This window comes from Salvelinus alpinus, chromosome 23 (genome assembly GCF_045679555.1).
Source record: "Salvelinus alpinus chromosome 23, SLU_Salpinus.1, whole genome shotgun sequence".
In the NCBI taxonomy this organism is placed as follows: Eukaryota; Metazoa; Chordata; class Actinopteri; order Salmoniformes; family Salmonidae; genus Salvelinus; species Salvelinus alpinus.
Genome location: NC_092108.1, coordinates 36,797,642 through 36,820,233, shown reverse-complemented (window position 1 = coordinate 36,820,233; position 22,592 = coordinate 36,797,642). Strand labels below are relative to the sequence as shown.

The 22,592-nt window shown below is 46.2% G+C and overlaps 1 protein-coding gene across 5 annotated transcripts in view; it reads right to left on the bottom strand.

The window, feature by feature from the left end:
- The window catches only part of LOC139550903 (paired box protein Pax-3-like), a 48,399-nt gene that overhangs the window by 5,115 nt on the left and 20,692 nt on the right, over positions 1-22,592 (bottom strand). For 2 of the 5 annotated variants that reach the window (XM_071362153.1, XM_071362155.1), the window contains exons 6-7: positions 19,069-19,234; positions 18,603-18,826 (exon numbers count right to left, since the gene is read on the bottom strand). The exons of 1 other annotated variant lie outside the window; for it this stretch is intronic. In XM_071362153.1, the coding sequence (XP_071218254.1) occupies positions 18,603-18,826; positions 19,069-19,234 (390 nt within the window). The remainder of the gene's footprint in view (positions 1-18,602; positions 18,827-19,068; positions 19,235-22,592) is intronic. 2 more of the 5 variants (XM_071362154.1, XM_071362156.1) reach the window with 1 other exon arrangement.

Below are 22,592 nucleotides of genomic sequence, written 5' to 3'. Positions count from 1 at the left end.
TTGAATAGCTCATGCGTTGATGTCAAAAGGACATATGCATGAAAGTTCAATTTGAGCGCTCATATCACGAGTTGGGGTATGTACAGAGTCACACAGTACAGATTAGGGATGCTGACTGTGTCAAAGAGGACGAGAGGAGAGTTCAAGATGGAGGAAGAACAACAGGGATTGACTGGTGAATTTACTACAGCAGTAAAGTCGTGTTACTAATCCTCACCGGGCCTAAAAAAAAGATGTCAGTTCACATCAGAGAAAACGTCTTCCAACTCAGTCTCGGGAAACATTAGATGGATTTTCCAGGAATGTATTTGTGAGGACACATTGAATTTCTGACATTCTTTGAAGGCTGTTAGAAAATACCTTAGGGTCCTGTAACATACTGTACATCCGACTATCCATAAAAAATAAAATCATTTATACAAAAATCACGCAACGTCTTTATGAGTCTTCAACTTTACATGTATACCTAGTCTTCATTGACAGACAACTGTAACCCTGTTGATTCTTACTGATCATGACTATGTAACTTGTTTCTGTATATTATATATAGTTTCTAGAATAACCTCTCCTTTCCTCTCTTCTCCTTCTTTCCTCTCCTCTCCTCTCCTTCTTTACTCTCCTTCTTTCCTCTCCTCTCCTCCTCTCCTCTCCTCTCCTTCTTTACTCTCCTTCTTTCCTCTCCTCTCCTGGTTGTTACCATATGAGACACATTATGCTGTGTTCACCCAGACACATGGTTCCTGTTACATCATTTCCTAAGTGACAGACGGACAGGGGAGCCCGCATCGGTTCGGGACCGCACAGTTCTGGTCCACTACACCGCTAGATAGCATTTTCTGAATTACTCTGTTCAGATTTGACTGTATCCTATGGAATGGAATCGAAAAGGTTATTTACTATGATAAATTTACAGTACCACTTTTTAAATTTTTCATGAAACGTTATATTTTATTCACAATACAAAACCTATGGTAAATAACTTGTTGATTCATTTTGTCGTCAGTGTCTACTAGATAAAGCAGATGGTGTGTTTAACTGTATGATAAAGTTTATGAATGACCGTTTATGTGTTTGGACAGTATACTAAAGGAGAAAAACAGACTTGAATCCTTCTTTTTCTCCCTCTCCCTCTCCCTCTCTCCCTTCCACCCCCACCCACCCACTCCGTCCTCTCCCTCCTTCCCTTTCTCTCTCTCCAGCTTTCTCATTTGATGCCCAAATTCACTGTGTCCTTATGGGGCCTACATGGAAAGGCCACAGGGTACGTGGGAACAAGGAGTATGATTCTTTAACACATTTCCAATGTGTGTGTGTGTGTGTGTGTGTGTGTGTGTGTGTGTGTGTGTGTGTGTGTGTGTGTGTGTGTGTGTGTGTGTGTGTGTGTGTGTGTGTGTGTGTGTGTGTGTGTGTGTGTGTGTGTGTGTGTGTGTGTGTGTGTGAAGCACTTTCTGTTAGGGGTTAAGAGGTCTCCTTGGTGATACATCGTGAACAGCTGCATGAGAGTTTGTGTGAGACGAGATATCGTCAAAACGAGGGGAAAATAGGTGAAGTTAGTGACCGTTAGAAACATACAGCAAGAGAAAGAGAGAGAGGGAGAAAGAGTGAGAGAGAGAAAAGAGAGTGGAGAGATAAACAGAGAGAGGGGGAGAGAGAGAGAAAGTAGATATAAACAGGCATGAGAGTGACAAAGGTAGACAAGATAATGAAAGAGTGACATATAGAGAGAGAGAGAGAGAGAGAGAGAGAGAGAGAGAGAGAGAGTGAGCGAAAGCCAGACAATACTGTGAGAAATAAACCAAAAGAGACACTTTAAAAAGAGGCAGAGAAAATGGCAGAATGCTGAACTAATGGTGAATAATTGAAGGATAATCGTGCTGCTTCCCCACCTGGCAGCCACACACACAGACACACACACACACACACACACACACACACACACACACACACACACACACACATATGCCCGGACAGCCACACACAAACACACTATCTGTCTGAGAGTATGTAATTTACAGGAGCTCTGTCAGAGGAATCTAACCTAACGCGTCTTAGGAACATGCTGATGTGTGACTGACTACAAATGGGAAACACATGGAGGTCAACACATCCCATTCATCTTACAGTGTGTGTGTGTGTGTGTGTGTGTGTGTGTGTGTGTGTGTGTGTGTGTGTGTGTGTGTGTGTGTGTGTGTGTGTGTGTGTGTGTGTGTGTGTGTGTGTGTGTGTGTGTGTGTGTGTGTGTGTGTGTGTGCCTGTGCACGCCCGTGCATCTGTGTATGTTTGAGTATATGTGTGGGTTGAGGGCGGGGAAATATATGGAAATGATTTTTTCTGAATGGAAAACCCAAATGTTGGCATGTTCACAGGGAAAAGTGTAGATAACAATACGTATAGATCCGTATTACATGTTGTACTGCCGTCATGGCGAGAGCATTTAACCCATATTTCCTCAGATTTGAGGTTAGATACAGGATTAGAGGAGAGATAACTGTATAGAATCCAATTGATACGGTTATCTGATCAAAAACCCCTGTCTGGATGTTGTGTGTGTGCGTGCATGTGTGTGTTTACATGCATGCCTGTGTGTGTCTGAGACTGTTTGTGCATGCGCACTAGGGCTGACCCCATTTGGTCGATTCTTTGGTCGATAGGCTGTTTTTCGCCCAAGATTTCTTTTAGTCAAGCAGTGGCAAATTCTACATTAAAACAATTACGGCACACGAGACACCTGTTTGATTCACTCCTGTCTGAGTGGACTAATCCATTGCGGAGGCTGCGGGGGTGGCACACCAGTATCACCAGTAGTACATTTACCGATAATTACCATCATTTCTCATCTACAATGTTTGTTTGTTAAGGTCCTTTCTGTTAATGCATTCAATATATTATTATTACAGTCTTACCGATGTCCTTGTAGAAGTGGACACGTTGTTTGCAGAGCGCACAACCTAGGCTACAAGTTTGGGTTTATTTCATTCCATTTACGAGTTGTCAATTTATTCATTGTCTTTTGTTTGGAGCGCTCCTGTCAATGTTGAGTAAGGACACGCACCTGATTACACACAGAAGTAGGCCCAGGCTACCCTGGCCTGCACGCAAATGTAGGCCTATAAATGTGCCCATTTGGGGATCTGATACTATTTCTGATTGGCTTAACTCACCATCACTGTGGAGTGTCTCAAAGTAGGAGAGAACGAGCGAGAGAGACAGAGAGGTAGAGAAAAGAGAGTGGAGAGATAGACAGATCGAGAGAGAGTAGCCTGCATATAGTTGATTTTACACAAACATATTCAAATATTTTTTACACATACACATACATACATACATTTTTTTTGTCAAATCGGTTAGTCGAAAGAACAGACGACTCTCGGTCGACCAAGATATTTTTTGTAAGGGAAAGTCCTAATGTGTCTCAGCCTATGTTTGCCTGTGCGTTCACGTTCACGAGCTCCATAAGTATTTGGACAGTGAAATGTTTTGTTGTTGTTTTGGCTCTGTACTCCAGCACTTTAAAAATGATACAATGACTATGAGGTTAAAGTGCAGACTGTCAGGTATAATTTGAGGGTATTTTCATCCATATCGGGTTAACCATTTAGAAATTGCAGCCTTTTTAGTACATTTAGTACATCTAAGCCAGTGTGTGTATTCCTCCAGGCTCACTGTATGTGTGTCTAAGCCAGTGTGTGTATTCCTCCAGGCTCACTGTATGTGTGTCTAAGCCAGTGTGTGTATTCCTCCAGGCTCACTGTATGTGTGTCTAAGCCAGTGTGTGTATTCCTCCAGGCTCACTGTATGTGTGTCTAAGCCAGTGTGTGTATTCCTCCAGGCTCACTGTATGTGTGTCTAAGCCAGTGTGTGTATTCCTCCAGGCTCACTGTATGTGTGTCTAAGCCAGTGTGTGTAATCCTCCAGGCTCACTGTATGTGTGTCTAAGCCAGTGTGTGTATTCCTCCAGGCTCACTGTATGTGTGTCTAAGCCAGTGTGTGTATTCCTCCAGGCTCACTGTATGTGTGTCTAAGCCAGTGTGTGTATTCCTCCAGGCTCACTGTATGTGTGTCTAAGCCAGTGTGTGTATTCCTCCAGGCTCACTGTATGTGTGTCTAAGCCAGTGTGTGTATTCCTCCAGGCTCACTGTATGTGTGTCTAAGCCAGTGTGTGTATTCCTCCAGGCTCACTGTATGTGTGTCTAAGCCAGTGTGTGTATTCCTCCAGGCTCACTGTATGTGTGTCTAAGCCAGTGTGTGTATTCCTCCAGGCTCACTGTATGTGTGTCTAAGCCAGTGTGTGTATTCCTCCAGGCTCACTGTATGTGTGTCTAAGCCAGTGTGTGTATTCCTCCAGGCTCACTGTATGTGTGTCTAAGCCAGTGTGTGTATTCCTCCAGGCTCACTGTATGTGTGTCTAAGCCAGTGTGTGTATTCCTCCAGGCTCACTGTATGTGTGTCTAAGCCAGTGTGTGTATTCCTCCAGGCTCACTGTATGTGTGTCTAAGCCAGTGTGTGTATTCCTCCAGGCTCACTGTATGTGTGTCTAAGCCAGTGTGTGTATTCCTCCAGGCTCACTGTATGTGTGTCTAAGCCAGTGTGTGTATTCCTCCAGGCTCACTGTATGTGTGTCTAAGCCAGTGTGTGTATTCCTCCAGGCTCACTGTATGTGTGTCTAAGCCAGTGTGTGTATTCCTCCAGGCTCACTGTATGTGTGTCTAAGCCAGTGTGTGTATTCCTCCAGGCTCACTGTATGTGTGTCTAAGCCAGTGTGTGTATTCCTCCAGGCTCACTGTATGTGTGTCTAAGCCAGTGTGTGTATTCCTCCAGGCTCACTGTATGTGTGTCTAAGCCAGTGTGTGTATTCCTCCAGGCTCACTGTATGTGTGTCTAAGCCAGTGTGTGTATTCCTCCAGGCTCACTGTATGTGTGTCTAAGCCAGTGTGTGTATTCCTCCAGGCTCACTGTATGTGTGTCTAAGCCAGTGTGTGTATTCCTCCAGGCTCACTGTATGTGTGTCTAAGCCAGTGTGTGTATTCCTCCAGGCTCACTGTATGTGTGTCTAAGCCAGTGTGTGTATTCCTCCAGGCTCACTGTATGTGTGTCTAAGCCAGTGTGTGTATTCCTCCAGGCTCACTGTATGTGTGTCTAAGCCAGTGTGTGTATTCCTCCAGGCTCACTGTATGTGTGTCTAAGCCAGTGTGTGTATTCCTCCAGGCTCACTGTATGTGTGTCTAAGCCAGTGTGTGTATTCCTCCAGGCTCACTGTATGTGTGTCTAAGCCAGTGTGTGTATTCCTCCAGGCTCACTGTATGTGTGTCTAAGCCAGTGTGTGTATTCCTCCAGGCTCACTGTATGTGTGTCTAAGCCAGTGTGTGTATTCCTCCAGGCTCACTGTATGTGTGTCTAAGCCAGTGTGTGTATTCCTCCAGGCTCACTGTATGTGTGTCTAAGCCAGTGTGTGTATTCCTCCAGGCTCACTGTATGTGTGTCTAAGCCAGTGTGTGTATTCCTCCAGGCTCACTGTATGTGTGTCTAAGCCAGTGTGTGTATTCCTCCAGGCTCACTGTATGTGTGTCTAAGCCAGTGTGTGTATTCCTCCAGGCTCACTGTATGTGTGTCTAAGCCAGTGTGTGTATTCCTCCAGGCTCACTGTATGTGTGTCTAAGCCAGTGTGTGTATTCCTCCAGGCTCACTGTATGTGTGTCTAAGCCAGTGTGTGTATTCCTCCAGGCTCACTGTATGTGTGTCTAAGCCAGTGTGTGTATTCCTCCAGGCTCACTGTATGTGTGTCTAAGCCAGTGTGTGTATTCCTCCAGGCTCACTGTATGTGTGTCTAAGCCAGTGTGTGTATTCCTCCAGGCTCACTGTATGTGTGTCTAAGCCAGTGTGTGTATTCCTCCAGGCTCACTGTATGTGTGTCTAAGCCAGTGTGTGTATTCCTCCAGGCTCACTGTATGTGTGTCTAAGCCAGTGTGTGTATTCCTCCAGGCTCACTGTATGTGTGTCTAAGCCAGTGTGTGTATTCCTCCAGGCTCACTGTATGTGTGTCTAAGCCAGTGTGTGTATTCCTCCAGGCTCACTGTATGTGTGTCTAAGCCAGTGTGTGTATTCCTCCAGGCTCACTGTATGTGTGTCTAAGCCAGTGTGTGTATTCCTCCAGGCTCACTGTATGTGTGTCTAAGCCAGTGTGTGTATTCCTCCAGGCTCACTGTATGTGTGTCTAAGCCAGTGTGTGTATTCCTCCAGGCTCACTGTATGTGTGTCTAAGCCAGTGTGTGTATTCCTCCAGGCTCACTGTATGTGTGTCTAAGCCAGTGTGTGTATTCCTCCAGGCTCACTGTATGTGTGTCTAAGCCAGTGTGTGTATTCCTCCAGGCTCACTGTATGTGTGTCTAAGCCAGTGTGTGTATTCCTCCAGGCTCACTGTATGTGTGTCTAAGCCAGTGTGTGTATTCCTCCAGGCTCACTGTATGTGTGTCTAAGCCAGTGTGTGTATTCCTCCAGGCTCACTGTATGTGTGTCTAAGCCAGTGTGTGTATTCCTCCAGGCTCACTGTATGTGTGTCTAAGCCAGTGTGTGTATTCCTCCAGGCTCACTGTATGTGTGTCTAAGCCAGTGTGTGTATTCCTCCAGGCTCACTGTATGTGTGTCTAAGCCAGTGTGTGTATTCCTCCAGGCTCACTGTATGTGTGTCTAAGCCAGTGTGTGTATTCCTCCAGGCTCACTGTATGTGTGTCTAAGCCAGTGTGTGTATTCCTCCAGGCTCACTGTATGTGTGTCTAAGCCAGTGTGTGTATTCCTCCAGGCTCACTGTATGTGTGTCTAAGCCAGTGTGTGTATTCCTCCAGGCTCACTGTATGTGTGTCTAAGCCAGTGTGTGTATTCCTCCAGGCTCACTGTATGTGTGTCTAAGCCAGTGTGTGTATTCCTCCAGGCTCACTGTATGTGTGTCTAAGCCAGTGTGTGTATTCCTCCAGGCTCACTGTATGTGTGTCTAAGCCAGTGTGTGTATTCCTCCAGGCTCACTGTATGTGTGTCTAAGCCAGTGTGTGTATTCCTCCAGGCTCACTGTATGTGTGTCTAAGCCAGTGTGTGTATTCCTCCAGGCTCACTGTATGTGTGTCTAAGCCAGTGTGTGTATTCCTCCAGGCTCACTGTATGTGTGTCTAAGCCAGTGTGTGTATTCCTCCAGGCTCACTGTATGTGTGTCTAAGCCAGTGTGTGTATTCCTCCAGGCTCACTGTATGTGTGTCTAAGCCAGTGTGTGTATTCCTCCAGGCTCACTGTATGTGTGTCTAAGCCAGTGTGTGTATTCCTCCAGGCTCACTGTATGTGTGTCTAAGCCAGTGTGTGTATTCCTCCAGGCTCACTGTATGTGTGTCTAAGCCAGTGTGTGTATTCCTCCAGGCTCACTGTATGTGTGTCTAAGCCAGTGTGTGTATTCCTCCAGGCTCACTGTATGTGTGTCTAAGCCAGTGTGTGTATTCCTCCAGGCTCACTGTATGTGTGTCTAAGCCAGTGTGTGTATTCCTCCAGGCTCACTGTATGTGTGTCTAAGCCAGTGTGTGTATTCCTCCAGGCTCACTGTATGTGTGTCTAAGCCAGTGTGTGTATTCCTCCAGGCTCACTGTATGTGTGTCTAAGCCAGTGTGTGTATTCCTCCAGGCTCACTGTATGTGTGTCTAAGCCAGTGTGTGTATTCCTCCAGGCTCACTGTATGTGTGTCTAAGCCAGTGTGTGTATTCCTCCAGGCTCACTGTATGTGTGTCTAAGCCAGTGTGTGTATTCCTCCAGGCTCACTGTATGTGTGTCTAAGCCAGTGTGTGTATTCCTCCAGGCTCACTGTATGTGTGTCTAAGCCAGTGTGTGTATTCCTCCAGGCTCACTGTATGTGTGTCTAAGCCAGTGTGTGTATTCCTCCAGGCTCACTGTATGTGTGTCTAAGCCAGTGTGTGTATTCCTCCAGGCTCACTGTATGTGTGTCTAAGCCAGTGTGTGTATTCCTCCAGGCTCACTGTATGTGTGTCTAAGCCAGTGTGTGTATTCCTCCAGGCTCACTGTATGTGTGTCTAAGCCAGTGTGTGTATTCCTCCAGGCTCACTGTATGTGTGTCTAAGCCAGTGTGTGTATTCCTCCAGGCTCACTGTATGTGTGTCTAAGCCAGTGTGTGTATTCCTCCAGGCTCACTGTATGTGTGTCTAAGCCAGTGTGTGTATTCCTCCAGGCTCACTGTATGTGTGTCTAAGCCAGTGTGTGTATTCCTCCAGGCTCACTGTATGTGTGTCTAAGCCAGTGTGTGTATTCCTCCAGGCTCACTGTATGTGTGTCTAAGCCAGTGTGTGTATTCCTCCAGGCTCACTGTATGTGTGTCTAAGCCAGTGTGTGTATTCCTCCAGGCTCACTGTATGTGTGTCTAAGCCAGTGTGTGTATTCCTCCAGGCTCACTGTATGTGTGTCTAAGCCAGTGTGTGTATTCCTCCAGGCTCACTGTATGTGTGTCTAAGCCAGTGTGTGTATTCCTCCAGGCTCACTGTATGTGTGTCTAAGCCAGTGTGTGTATTCCTCCAGGCTCACTGTATGTGTGTCTAAGCCAGTGTGTGTATTCCTCCAGGCTCACTGTATGTGTGTCTAAGCCAGTGTGTGTATTCCTCCAGGCTCACTGTATGTGTGTCTAAGCCAGTGTGTGTATTCCTCCAGGCTCACTGTATGTGTGTCTAAGCCAGTGTGTGTATTCCTCCAGGCTCACTGTATGTGTGTCTAAGCCAGTGTGTGTATTCCTCCAGGCTCACTGTATGTGTGTCTAAGCCAGTGTGTGTATTCCTCCAGGCTCACTGTATGTGTGTCTAAGCCAGTGTGTGTATTCCTCCAGGCTCACTGTATGTGTGTCTAAGCCAGTGTGTGTATTCCTCCAGGCTCACTGTATGTGTGTCTAAGCCAGTGTGTGTATTCCTCCAGGCTCACTGTATGTGTGTCTAAGCCAGTGTGTGTATTCCTCCAGGCTCACTGTATGTGTGTCTAAGCCAGTGTGTGTATTCCTCCAGGCTCACTGTATGTGTGTCTAAGCCAGTGTGTGTATTCCTCCAGGCTCACTGTATGTGTGTCTAAGCCAGTGTGTGTATTCCTCCAGGCTCACTGTATGTGTGTCTAAGCCAGTGTGTGTATTCCTCCAGGCTCACTGTATGTGTGTCTAAGCCAGTGTGTGTATTCCTCCAGGCTCACTGTATGTGTGTCTAAGCCAGTGTGTGTATTCCTCCAGGCTCACTGTATGTGTGTCTAAGCCAGTGTGTGTATTCCTCCAGGCTCACTGTATGTGTGTCTAAGCCAGTGTGTGTATTCCTCCAGGCTCACTGTATGTGTGTCTAAGCCAGTGTGTGTATTCCTCCAGGCTCACTGTATGTGTGTCTAAGCCAGTGTGTGTATTCCTCCAGGCTCACTGTATGTGTGTCTAAGCCAGTGTGTGTATTCCTCCAGGCTCACTGTATGTGTGTCTAAGCCAGTGTGTGTATTCCTCCAGGCTCACTGTATGTGTGTCTAAGCCAGTGTGTGTATTCCTCCAGGCTCACTGTATGTGTGTCTAAGCCAGTGTGTGTATTCCTCCAGGCTCACTGTATGTGTGTCTAAGCCAGTGTGTGTATTCCTCCAGGCTCACTGTATGTGTGTCTAAGCCAGTGTGTGTATTCCTCCAGGCTCACTGTATGTGTGTCTAAGCCAGTGTGTGTATTCCTCCAGGCTCACTGTATGTGTGTCTAAGCCAGTGTGTGTATTCCTCCAGGCTCACTGTATGTGTGTCTAAGCCAGTGTGTGTATTCCTCCAGGCTCACTGTATGTGTGTCTAAGCCAGTGTGTGTATTCCTCCAGGCTCACTGTATGTGTGTCTAAGCCAGTGTGTGTATTCCTCCAGGCTCACTGTATGTGTGTCTAAGCCAGTGTGTGTATTCCTCCAGGCTCACTGTATGTGTGTCTAAGCCAGTGTGTGTATTCCTCCAGGCTCACTGTATGTGTGTCTAAGCCAGTGTGTGTATTCCTCCAGGCTCACTGTATGTGTGTCTAAGCCAGTGTGTGTATTCCTCCAGGCTCACTGTATGTGTGTCTAAGCCAGTGTGTGTATTCCTCCAGGCTCACTGTATGTGTGTCTAAGCCAGTGTGTGTATTCCTCCAGGCTCACTGTATGTGTGTCTAAGCCAGTGTGTGTATTCCTCCAGGCTCACTGTATGTGTGTCTAAGCCAGTGTGTGTATTCCTCCAGGCTCACTGTATGTGTGTCTAAGCCAGTGTGTGTATTCCTCCAGGCTCACTGTATGTGTGTCTAAGCCAGTGTGTGTATTCCTCCAGGCTCACTGTATGTGTGTCTAAGCCAGTGTGTGTATTCCTCCAGGCTCACTGTATGTGTGTCTAAGCCAGTGTGTGTATTCCTCCAGGCTCACTGTATGTGTGTCTAAGCCAGTGTGTGTATTCCTCCAGGCTCACTGTATGTGTGTCTAAGCCAGTGTGTGTATTCCTCCAGGCTCACTGTATGTGTGTCTAAGCCAGTGTGTGTATTCCTCCAGGCTCACTGTATGTGTGTCTAAGCCAGTGTGTGTATTCCTCCAGGCTCACTGTATGTGTGTCTAAGCCAGTGTGTGTGTTCCTCCAGGCTCACTGTATGTGTGTCTAAGCCAGTGTGTGTGTTCCTCCAGGCTCACTGTATGTGTGTCTAAGCCAGTGTGTGTGTTCCTCCAGGCTCACTGTATGTGTGTCTAAGCCAGTGTGTGTGTTCCTCCAGGCTCACTGTATGTGTGTCTAAGCCAGTGTGTGTGTTCCTCCAGGCTCACTGTATGTGTGTCTAAGCCAGTGTGTGTGTTCCTCCAGGCTCACTGTATGTGTGTCTAAGCCAGTGTGTGTGTTCCTCCAGGCTCACTGTATGTGTGTCTAAGCCAGTGTGTGTGTTCCTCCAGGCTCACTGTATGTGTGTCTAAGCCAGTGTGTGTGTTCCTCCAGGCTCACTGTATGTGTGTCTAGGCCAGTGTGTGTGTTCCTCCAGGCTCACTGTATGTGTGTCTAAGCCAGTGTGTGTGTTCCTCCAGGCTCACTGTATGTGTGTCTAAGCCAGTGTGTGTGTTCCTCCAGGCTCACTGTATGTGTGTCTAAGCCAGTGTGTGTGTTCCTCCAGGCTCACTGTATGTGTGTCTAAGCCAGTGTGTGTGTTCCTCCAGGCTCACTGTATGTGTGTCTAAGCCAGTGTGTGTGTTCCTCCAGGCTCACTGTATGTGTGTCTAAGCCAGTGTGTGTGTTCCTCCAGGCTCACTGTATGTGTGTCTAAGCCAGTGTGTGTGTTCCTCCAGGCTCACTGTATGTGTGTCTAAGCCAGTGTGTGTGTTCCTCCAGGCTCACTGTATGTGTGTCTAAGCCAGTGTGTGTGTTCCTCCAGGCTCACTGTATGTGTGTCTAAGCCAGTGTGTGTATTCCTCCAGGCTCACTGTATGTGTGTCTAAGCCAGTGTGTGTATTCCTCCAGGCTCACTGTATGTGTGTCTAAGCCAGTGTGTGTATTCCTCCAGGCTCACTGTATGTGTGTCTAAGCCAGTGTGTGTATTCCTCCAGGCTCACTGTATGTGTGTCTAAGCCAGTGTGTGTATTCCTCCAGGCTCACTGTATGTGTGTCTAAGCCAGTGTGTGTATTCCTCCAGGCTCACTGTATGTGTGTCTAAGCCAGTGTGTGTATTCCTCCAGGCTCACTGTATGTGTGTCTAAGCCAGTGTGTGTATTCCTCCAGGCTCACTGTATGTGTGTCTAAGCCAGTGTGTGTGTTCCTCCAGGCTCACTGTATGTGTGTCTAAGCCAGTGTGTGTGTTCCTCCAGGCTCACTGTATGTGTGTCTAAGCCAGTGTGTGTGTTCCTCCAGGCTCACTGTATGTGTGTCTAAGCCAGTGTGTGTGTTCCTCCAGGCTCACTGTATGTGTGTCTAAGCCAGTGTGTGTGTTCCTCCAGGCTCACTGTATGTGTGTCTAAGCCAGTGTGTGTGTTCCTCCAGGCTCACTGTATGTGTGTCTAAGCCAGTGTGTGTGTTCCTCCAGGCTCACTGTATGTGTGTCTAAGCCAGTGTGTGTGTTCCTCCAGGCTCACTGTATGTGTGTCTAAGCCAGTGTGTGTGTTCCTCCAGGCTCACTGTATGTGTGTCTAAGCCAGTGTGTGTGTTCCTCCAGGCTCACTGTATGTGTGTCTAAGACAGTGTGTGTGTTCCTCCAGGCTCACTGTATGTGTGTCTAAGACAGTGTGTGTGTTCCTCCAGGCTCACTGTATGTGTGTCTAAGCCAGTGTGTGTGTTCCTCCAGGCTCACTGTATGTGTGTCTAAGACAGTGTGTGTGTTCCTCCAGGCTCACTGTATGTGTGTCTAAGCCAGTGTGTGTGTTCCTCCAGGCTCACTGTATGTGTGTCTAAGCCAGTGTGTGTGTTCCTCCAGGCTCACTGTATGTGTGTCTAAGCCAGTGTGTGTGTTCCTCCAGGCTCACTGTATGTGTGTCTAAGCCAGTGTGTGTGTTCCTCCAGGCTCACTGTATGTGTGTCTAAGCCAGTGTGTGTGTTCCTCCAGGCTCACTGTATGTGTGTCTAAGCCAGTGTGTGTGTTCCTCCAGGCTCACTGTATGTGTGTCTAAGCCAGTGTGTGTGTTCCTCCAGGCTCACTGTATGTGTGTCTAAGCCAGTGTGTGTGTTCCTCCAGGCTCACTGTATGTGTGTCTAAGCCAGTGTGTGTGTTCCTCCAGGCTCACTGTATGTGTGTCTAAGCCAGTGTGTGTGTTCCTCCAGGCTCACTGTATGTGTGTCTAAGCCAGTGTGTGTGTTCCTCCAGGCTCACTGTATGTGTGTCTAAGCCAGTGTGTGTGTTCCTCCAGGCTCACTGTATGTGTGTCTAAGCCAGTGTGTGTGTTCCTCCAGGCTCACTGTATGTGTGTCTAAGCCAGTGTGTGTGTTCCTCCAGGCTCACTGTATGTGTGTCTAAGCCAGTGTGTGTGTTCCTCCAGGCTCACTGTATGTGTGTCTAAGCCAGTGTGTGTGTTCCTCCAGGCTCACTGTATGTGTGTCTAAGCCAGTGTGTGTGTTCCTCCAGGCTCACTGTATGTGTGTCTAAGCCAGTGTGTGTGTTCCTCCAGGCTCACTGTATGTGTGTCTAAGCCAGTGTGTGTGTTCCTCCAGGCTCACTGTATGTGTGTCTAAGCCAGTGTGTGTGTTCCTCCAGGCTCACTGTATGTGTGTCTAAGCCAGTGTGTGTGTTCCTCCAGGCTCACTGTATGTGTGTCTAAGCCAGTGTGTGTGTTCCTCCAGGCTCACTGTATGTGTGTCTAAGCCAGTGTGTGTGTTCCTCCAGGCTCACTGTATGTGTGTCTAAGCCAGTGTGTGTGTTCCTCCAGGCTCACTGTATGTGTGTCTAAGCCAGTGTGTGTGTTCCTCCAGGCTCACTGTATGTGTGTCTAAGCCAGTGTGTGTGTTCCTCCAGGCTCACTGTATGTGTGTCTAAGCCAGTGTGTGTGTTCCTCCAGGCTCACTGTATGTGTGTCTAAGCCAGTGTGTGTGTTCCTCCAGGCTCACTGTATGTGTGTCTAAGCCAGTGTGTGTGTTCCTCCAGGCTCACTGTATGTGTGTCTAAGCCAGTGTGTGTGTTCCTCCAGGCTCACTGTATGTGTGTCTAAGCCAGTGTGTGTGTTCCTCCAGGCTCACTGTATGTGTGTCTAAGCCAGTGTGTGTGTTCCTCCAGGCTCACTGTATGTGTGTCTAAGCCAGTGTGTGTGTTCCTCCAGGCTCACTGTATGTGTGTCTAAGCCAGTGTGTGTGTTCCTCCAGGCTCACTGTATGTGTGTCTAAGCCAGTGTGTGTGTTCCTCCAGGCTCACTGTATGTGTGTCTAAGCCAGTGTGTGTGTTCCTCCAGGCTCACTGTATGTGTGTCTAAGCCAGTGTGTGTGTTCCTCCAGGCTCACTGTATGTGTGTCTAAGCCAGTGTGTGTGTTCCTCCAGGCTCACTGTATGTGTGTCTAAGCCAGTGTGTGTGTTCCTCCAGGCTCACTGTATGTGTGTCTAAGCCAGTGTGTGTGTTCCTCCAGGCTCACTGTATGTGTGTCTAAGCCAGTGTGTGTATTCCTCCAGGCTCACTGTATGTGTGTCTAAGCCAGTGTGTGTATTCCTCCAGGCTCACTGTATGTGTGTCTAAGCCAGTGTGTGTATTCCTCCAGGCTCACTGTATGTGTGTCTAAGCCAGTGTGTGTATTCCTCCAGGCTCACTGTATGTGTGTCTAAGCCAGTGTGTGTATTCCTCCAGGCTCACTGTATGTGTGTCTAAGCCAGTGTGTGTATTCCTCCAGGCTCACTGTATGTGTGTCTAAGCCAGTGTGTGTATTCCTCCAGGCTCACTGTATGTGTGTCTAAGCCAGTGTGTGTATTCCTCCAGGCTCACTGTATGTGTGTCTAAGCCAGTGTGTGTATTCCTCCAGGCTCACTGTATGTGTGTCTAAGCCAGTGTGTGTATTCCTCCAGGCTCACTGTATGTGTGTCTAAGCCAGTGTGTGTATTCCTCCAGGCTCACTGTATGTGTGTCTAAGCCAGTGTGTGTATTCCTCCAGGCTCACTGTATGTGTGTCTAAGCCAGTGTGTGTATTCCTCCAGGCTCACTGTATGTGTGTCTAAGCCAGTGTGTGTATTCCTCCAGGCTCACTGTATGTGTGTCTAAGCCAGTGTGTGTATTCCTCCAGGCTCACTGTATGTGTGTCTAAGCCAGTGTGTGTATTCCTCCAGGCTCACTGTATGTGTGTCTAAGCCAGTGTGTGTATTCCTCCAGGCTCACTGTATGTGTGTCTAAGCCAGTGTGTGTATTCCTCCAGGCTCACTGTATGTGTGTCTAAGCCAGTGTGTGTATTCCTCCAGGCTCACTGTATGTGTGTCTAAGCCAGTGTGTGTATTCCTCCAGGCTCACTGTATGTGTGTCTAAGCCAGTGTGTGTATTCCTCCAGGCTCACTGTATGTGTGTCTAAGCCAGTGTGTGTATTCCTCCAGGCTCACTGTATGTGTGTCTAAGCCAGTGTGTGTATTCCTCCAGGCTCACTGTATGTGTGTCTAAGCCAGTGTGTGTATTCCTCCAGGCTCACTGTATGTGTGTCTAAGCCAGTGTGTGTATTCCTCCAGGCTCACTGTATGTGTGTCTAAGCCAGTGTGTGTATTCCTCCAGGCTCACTGTATGTGTGTCTAAGCCAGTGTGTGTATTCCTCCAGGCTCACTGTATGTGTGTCTAAGCCAGTGTGTGTATTCCTCCAGGCTCACTGTATGTGTGTCTAAGCCAGTGTGTGTATTCCTCCAGGCTCACTGTATGTGTGTCTAAGCCAGTGTGTGTATTCCTCCAGGCTCACTGTATGTGTGTCTAAGCCAGTGTGTGTATTCCTCCAGGCTCACTGTATGTGTGTCTAAGCCAGTGTGTGTATTCCTCCAGGCTCACTGTATGTGTGTCTAAGCCAGTGTGTGTATTCCTCCAGGCTCACTGTATGTGTGTCTAAGCCAGTGTGTGTATTCCTCCAGGCTCACTGTATGTGTGTCTAAGCCAGTGTGTGTATTCCTCCAGGCTCACTGTATGTGTGTCTAAGCCAGTGTGTGTATTCCTCCAGGCTCACTGTATGTGTGTCTAAGCCAGTGTGTGTATTCCTCCAGGCTCACTGTATGTGTGTCTAAGCCAGTGTGTGTATTCCTCCAGGCTCACTGTATGTGTGTCTAAGCCAGTGTGTGTATTCCTCCAGGCTCACTGTATGTGTGTCTAAGCCAGTGTGTGTATTCCTCCAGGCTCACTGTATGTGTGTCTAAGCCAGTGTGTGTATTCCTCCAGGCTCACTGTATGTGTGTCTAAGCCAGTGTGTGTATTCCTCCAGGCTCACTGTATGTGTGTCTAAGCCAGTGTGTGTATTCCTCCAGGCTCACTGTATGTGTGTCTAAGCCAGTGTGTGTATTCCTCCAGGCTCACTGTATGTGTGTCTAAGCCAGTGTGTGTATTCCTCCAGGCTCACTGTATGTGTGTCTAAGCCAGTGTGTGTATTCCTCCAGGCTCACTGTATGTGTGTCTAAGCCAGTGTGTGTATTCCTCCAGGCTCACTGTATGTGTGTCTAAGCCAGTGTGTGTATTCCTCCAGGCTCACTGTATGTGTGTCTAAGCCAGTGTGTGTATTCCTCCAGGCTCACTGTATGTGTGTCTAAGCCAGTGTGTGTATTCCTCCAGGCTCACTGTATGTGTGTCTAAGCCAGTGTGTGTATTCCTCCAGGCTCACTGTATGTGTGTCTAAGCCAGTGTGTGTATTCCTCCAGGCTCACTGTATGTGTGTCTAAGCCAGTGTGTGTATTCCTCCAGGCTCACTGTATGTGTGTCTAAGCCAGTGTGTGTATTCCTCCAGGCTCACTGTATGTGTGTCTAAGCCAGTGTGTGTATTCCTCCAGGCTCACTGTATGTGTGTCTAAGCCAGTGTGTGTATTCCTCCAGGCTCACTGTATGTGTGTCTAAGCCAGTGTGTGTATTCCTCCAGGCTTTCTGCTCTGTGATTGAAGCCCATGGCGGTTCCCGGGGGTGTCTCTGTTTCTCGGTGGTTCCGGGGATTAAGCCTCATCGGGGTGCAAAGCCTGGCCGCTTGCTGCACTGGTGAGAACAGATTCCTCTGGTATGCCCCGGATCAGCTAGCCAGACGTCTGAGACCCCACACCCCAGGGAGATATCCCACAGTACACTGGGGCAGGCTAGACTGGTCCCCTAAACCTTCATGTTTTACTACCAACCGAAGCACTACCACTCAGAGCATAGGCCAAACTACTCATAACATAGGGCTAACTCAGAGTGATGATGTATTCCTACACCATATAACCAAAGGGTAACCACTCACAGAGCTAAAAAAAAAAAACACCACAAGAATTCCATTTTTCATGGACTAAAATCTCAAATAACTTCCAAAACCACCAAGAAGTGTCATTCAGCACTGTTTAACGATCAGACAGACCAAAATAACAATATACTGTAACAACCCACTGGGCAAAAACTGGTTGAATCAACTAGGTTTCCACGTCACTTCAAACCAAAAATTCAATGTTACATTTACATTTACATTTTAAATGTAATGACGTTGAATCAACATGGAAAACTGATTTGATTTGAAAAAAGTCATCAACGTAAGGGAACGTAATGTTTTTTTCTTTACCCAACCAATTATTTTGTTGATTTCCCATTGAATTCACATTAGTTGACAACCCAACCAAATGTAAATCCAAAACTAGCCGTTGAACTGACGTCTGTGCTCAGTGGGAATCCACAGTATCGAGGCTTTTCTGTGTAGACATTGCAGAGTTTATATAGCTTTGTGTGTGCGTTTATTTGGTATGTCTAATTGTAAAGTTAAGGTTTTTATCCACTCACTATAAATGTCATAAAATGTATTAATTCGTATTCGATCTCTTATTATTTAAAAGTTCCATCCAGTCTGAAATGCAAATGAGCATATTCCAATATGCATTAAAAAAAACTGCAGATGAATACATGAATTAAAACAAATTAGTCAACAAAGTGAGTCATTTGCATAAATTACACACCGCATTACTAAGGGATAGATTCCTTCATTCCAATCAATTAGCACACTGGAACGTTTCATAATTGCAATTCAGGACGGACGCATACATTCCAGACGTATGCGTTTGATCGTGCACGTATGCTTCCATATGCAAGCTAAGATAGCCACTCTCTGAAGGGAAAGACCCTCTCAGGGAGGCTGATGGTGAAAATCAGCTACAAGAGAGAAGCACCTTTGGCCTCCAAGCAGAGTAAAAGTAATGGAAATGATTTGTCCTCTTAGGAGAGAAGAAGACATCTACTGACCGTTTGCGTGCGTTAAGTCGACTCTACTCAAGTGGTGGCTTGTGGCTAGTCGGCACCAGGTTGTAAAGGAACCAATGTGTTCTACTGCTGTTCTCAGTTTAAGTAGTCAATTATTGTCCATTTCCCAGAATGGTTTCACGGATCACCAGGTTGTGTTGTCCTGCTGTCATTAGCTGATGAAAATGACAAGCAGACACACACACACACACGCCCTCAGGGTTCCCCTTGTCACAGAAATAGGAAGAAGTGCCCTCTCTCATGGGGCGAGGACCCAGCGTGCATTGCGTGGGGCCTGGCCACCCTTTGTGGCGGTTAAAAGCTAGTTTTCCGCCTGTTAGGACGGCCCCCTCACGGCGTACGGAACCCGCCATGGACTCTAATGACTGTGTAATCGGCCATAATTGTATTTTCCGTTTTCATTTGTGTCATCTTCCATCTGCCACTCTTCCTCTTACTGTCGTCCTCTCTCACACTCCCTCCATCTTCTACTGTCTCCTCTCTCTTCATGAAACATTTGCATAGCACAAGTCATCCCTATTGAATGCATCTGATAAATGGATGTCAAATCCACTCAGTCACCGAGCTAATACATCTACTGAAAGTTATCAAGAACAAACCCCCTAAACAGGGTTTACCATTCCGATGGTATAAAACCTATACTAAATGTCAAATTGAAACTATGGAATCGACATGTTGCAGAACAAAACACTTATGTTTGTGCTGCTAGCTACAGTCATGACATTGAATGACTGACCTGTGGTGAGAGGCCGTTGCTAATGCTGGGGTTGACTGGGTTGGAGTGGCCAGGGGGGGGCACAAAGCTGTCTGAGTAGCCTGAGAAGCCGTGGCGTCCGGAGGACAGGCAGTAGGCCGAACTCCCGTCCTGGGTCCCCACTGAGGAGCCAAGCCCACCCTGGTGCACCGAGGTGGGGGGGAGAGGCTGAGGCCTGTGGACTGTACTGTGCTGCTCTGACACTGCTGAGAGAGAGAGAGAGAGAGAGAGAGAGAGAGAGAGAGAGAGAGAGAGAGAGAGAGAGAGAGAGAGAGAGAGAGAGAGAGAGAGAGAGAGAGAGAGAGAGAGAGAGAGAGAGAGAGAGAGAGAGAGAGAGTGGATTAGGGCTAGGCTATTGATCTTGAGTCAAATACATCACATCTGTAGATGACCTTTATTGATATAGAACGAGATCAAAGAGAGAAGTAGATGGTGAAGGTGTGCTCACTTTGTGAGATGGAGGTGGGAGGGTAGGGGCTGTCTGACAGCTGATATGGCTGCAAGCTCGACATGGCCGAAGGTGGGAAACCGCCAGGGATCAGATGATTAAATGCCATTAGCTGATTGGCTCCTGCCTGTTTCCTCCACCTGGCTCTCCTGTTGCTGAACCATACCTAATAAAATAAAATAGAAGACGTGAGAATCTATTCTTGTGAAAAATAGTACATACTGTGTGTGTGTGTGTGTGTGTGTGTGTGTGTGTGTGTGTGTGTGTGTGTGTGTGTGTGTGTGTGTGTGTGTGTGTGTGTGTGTGTGTGTGTGTGTGTGTGTGTGTGTGTGTGTGTGTGTGTGTGTGTGCAATAGACATGCCTAAAGTGTGTGAGAGTATTCAATGTGTGTGTGTATCTGTGCTGTAGCCTCAAGCAGAACAGACAGATAGAGATCTGAACATCTGGTGCACTTTGAAACCACAGTGACATTACGTCTTTGTCTCACTCTAGGTCCCCAATTACATTCAGCCGTGGGATGATTTGTCCTTGAGTGGATGGTCGGGGGGCGCGGAATATACAGTTGAAGTCGGAAGTTTACATACACCTTAGCCAAATACATTTAAACTTAGTTTTTCACAATTCCTGACATTTAATCTTAATAAAAATTCCATGTCTTAGGTCAGTTAGAATCACCACTTTATTTTAAGAATGTGAAAGCTCAGAATAATAGTAGAGAAGGATTTATTTCAGCATTCATTTCTTTCATCACATTCCCAGTGGGTCAGAAGTTTACATACACTCAATTAGTATTTGGTAGCATTGCCTTTAATACATCTTCTTAGGGCTAGGCCCCTTTTTCTCAATTTCTGTCTGAATGACATGCCCAAAGTAAACTGCCTGTTGCTCAGACCCTGAAGCCAGGATATGCATATAATTGGTACCATTGGAAATAAAACACTTTGAAGTTTGTAGAACTGTTAAAATAATGTAGGAGAATATAACACAATAGATATGGTAGAAGAAAATCCAAAGAAAAACAAACCAGTATTTTTTTTTGAGAGAGACCATGCTCTTACAATGGCAAGTATCAGGGCATACTCAATTTTAGCTCCCAGGATGCAATTCATATGGCTTCCACATGGTGTCAGCAGTGTATGTTCAAGGTTTCAGACTTGTAAATTACAAAACGAATAAGAAATATCAGTTTTAGTACAGGGACACAGTCTTGGAAATTCGTGTTTAACTATTGATTACATTTTAGGGTATCTGAGGAGTAAATAGAAACATATTTTGACTTGTTGAAACAAAGTTTAGGTGTAGATTTTCGTATTCCTTTCTCTGCATGTTGAACGAGTGGATTTCTCAAATCGATGGCTCCAACTAAACTGACTTTTTGGGATATAAAGAAGAATTTACCTAACAAAACGACACCACATGTTATAGCTGGGACCCTTTGGATGACAAATCAGAGGACGATTTTCAAAAAGTAATTTAATCACTATTTGTGAATTTATGAAACCTGTGCCGGTGGAAAAATATTTTGTGGGGCGCCATCCTCAAACAATCACATGGCATGCTTTCGCTGTAAAGCCTACTGTAAATAGGACAGTGCAGTTAGATTAACAAGAATTTAAGCATTTAACCGATATAAGACACTTGTATGTAGCTAAATGTTTAATATCCATAATTTGTATGATTATTTATTTGAATTGCGCACCCTACAGTTTCACCGGAAGTTGTCCCGCTAACGGGGACGTCTAGCCCCCTAAGCCATTTTGCCACAACTTTGGAAGTATGCTTGGGGTCATTGTCTATTTGGAAGACCCATTTGCGACCAAGCTTTAACTTCCTGACTGATGTCTTGAGATGTTGCTTCAATATATCCACATAATTTTCCAGCCTCATGATGCCATCTATTATGTGAATTGCAACAGTCCGTCCTGCAGCAAAGCACCCCCACAACATGATCCTGCCACCCCCGTGCTTCACGGTTAGGATGGTGTTCTTCGGCTTGCAAGCCAGCCCCTTTTTCCTCCAAACATAACGATGGTCATTATGGCCAAACAGCTATATTTTTGTTTCATCAGACCAGAGGACATTTCTCCAAAAAGTACAATCTTTGTCCCCATGTGCAGTTGCAAACCGTAGTCTGGCTTTTTTATGGCGGTTTTGGAGATGTGGCTTCTTCCTTGCTGAGCGGCCTTTCAGGCTATGTCGATATAGGACTCGTTTTACTGTGGATATAGATACTTTTGTACGTGTTTCCTCCAGCATCTTCACAAGGTCCTTTGCTGTTGTTCTGGGACTGATTTGCACCTTTCGCACCAAAGTATGCTCTTCTCTAGGAGACAGAACGCGTCTCCTTCCTGATCGGTATGACGGCTGCGTCGTCCCATGGTGTTTATACTTGCGTACTATTGTTTGTACAGATGAACGTGGTACCTTTAGGCGTTTGGAAATTGCTCCCAAGGATGAATCAGACTTGTGGATGTCTCCAGTTTTTTCTGAGGTCTTGGCTTTATTTTGATTTCCCATGATGTCAAGCAAAGAGGCACTGAGTTTGAAGGTAGGCCTTGAAATACATCCACAGGTACACCTCCTATTGACTCAAATTTTGTTAATTAGCCTATCAGAAGCTTCTTAAGCCATGACATCATTTTGGGGAATTTTCCAAGCTGTTTAAAGGCACAGTCAACTTAGTGTATGTAAACTTCTGACCCACTGGAATTGTGATACAGTGAATTATAAGTGAAATAATCTGTCTGTAAACAATTGTTGGAAAAATGACTTGTGTCATGCACAAAGTAGATGTCCTAACCGACTTGCCAAAACTATAGTTTGCTAACAAGAAATTTGTGGAGTGGTTGAAAAACGAGTTTTAATGACTCCAAACTAAGTGTATGTAAACTTCCAACTTCATTTGTACTTTGAAATAATTCGAACACTGCAAATTGACGTCAAGAATCCCAAACAGTATTTGACAAAAACAAAATCATTTCAAATCTAGATCTCACTTGGATACGATGACATACATTATGCCTCTCTATTTATGTGTGGGGATATTGGGGAACAGATTTCCTCAATTAAAATCACTTTGAGCTGATTTCCTGGGGATTTTACAGTCTTTTATGTCCAACACTGAAAATGATATACAAATGTATATATATATATATATATATATTCTTTGTATTTTTTTGTTTTGAACACTTGGGGGCCTAAATAAAATCACCAGCCCATGGGTCGCCTGTTGGGGAATCCTGACAAACCCATAAACCAATGAAATCACTTTAATGGCTTAATAAAGAATCTCTAATTCTGGCTTCTTTTAGTTGCTTTTTATAGATATCTTTTTACAAAAGATGTCAAAAAAGGAAACTTTTATAACTGAGAATACAGTGAGGCCTGTGTTTGTGTGTGTGTGTGTGTGTGTGTGTGTGTACAGCTGACGTGACTGATGTCTGGAGGGGGTGAATGGCACCATGCCAGGCCAGTTTAACACCCATATTGCACATATCCCCAGGAATCTCCAGCCCAGCAGATC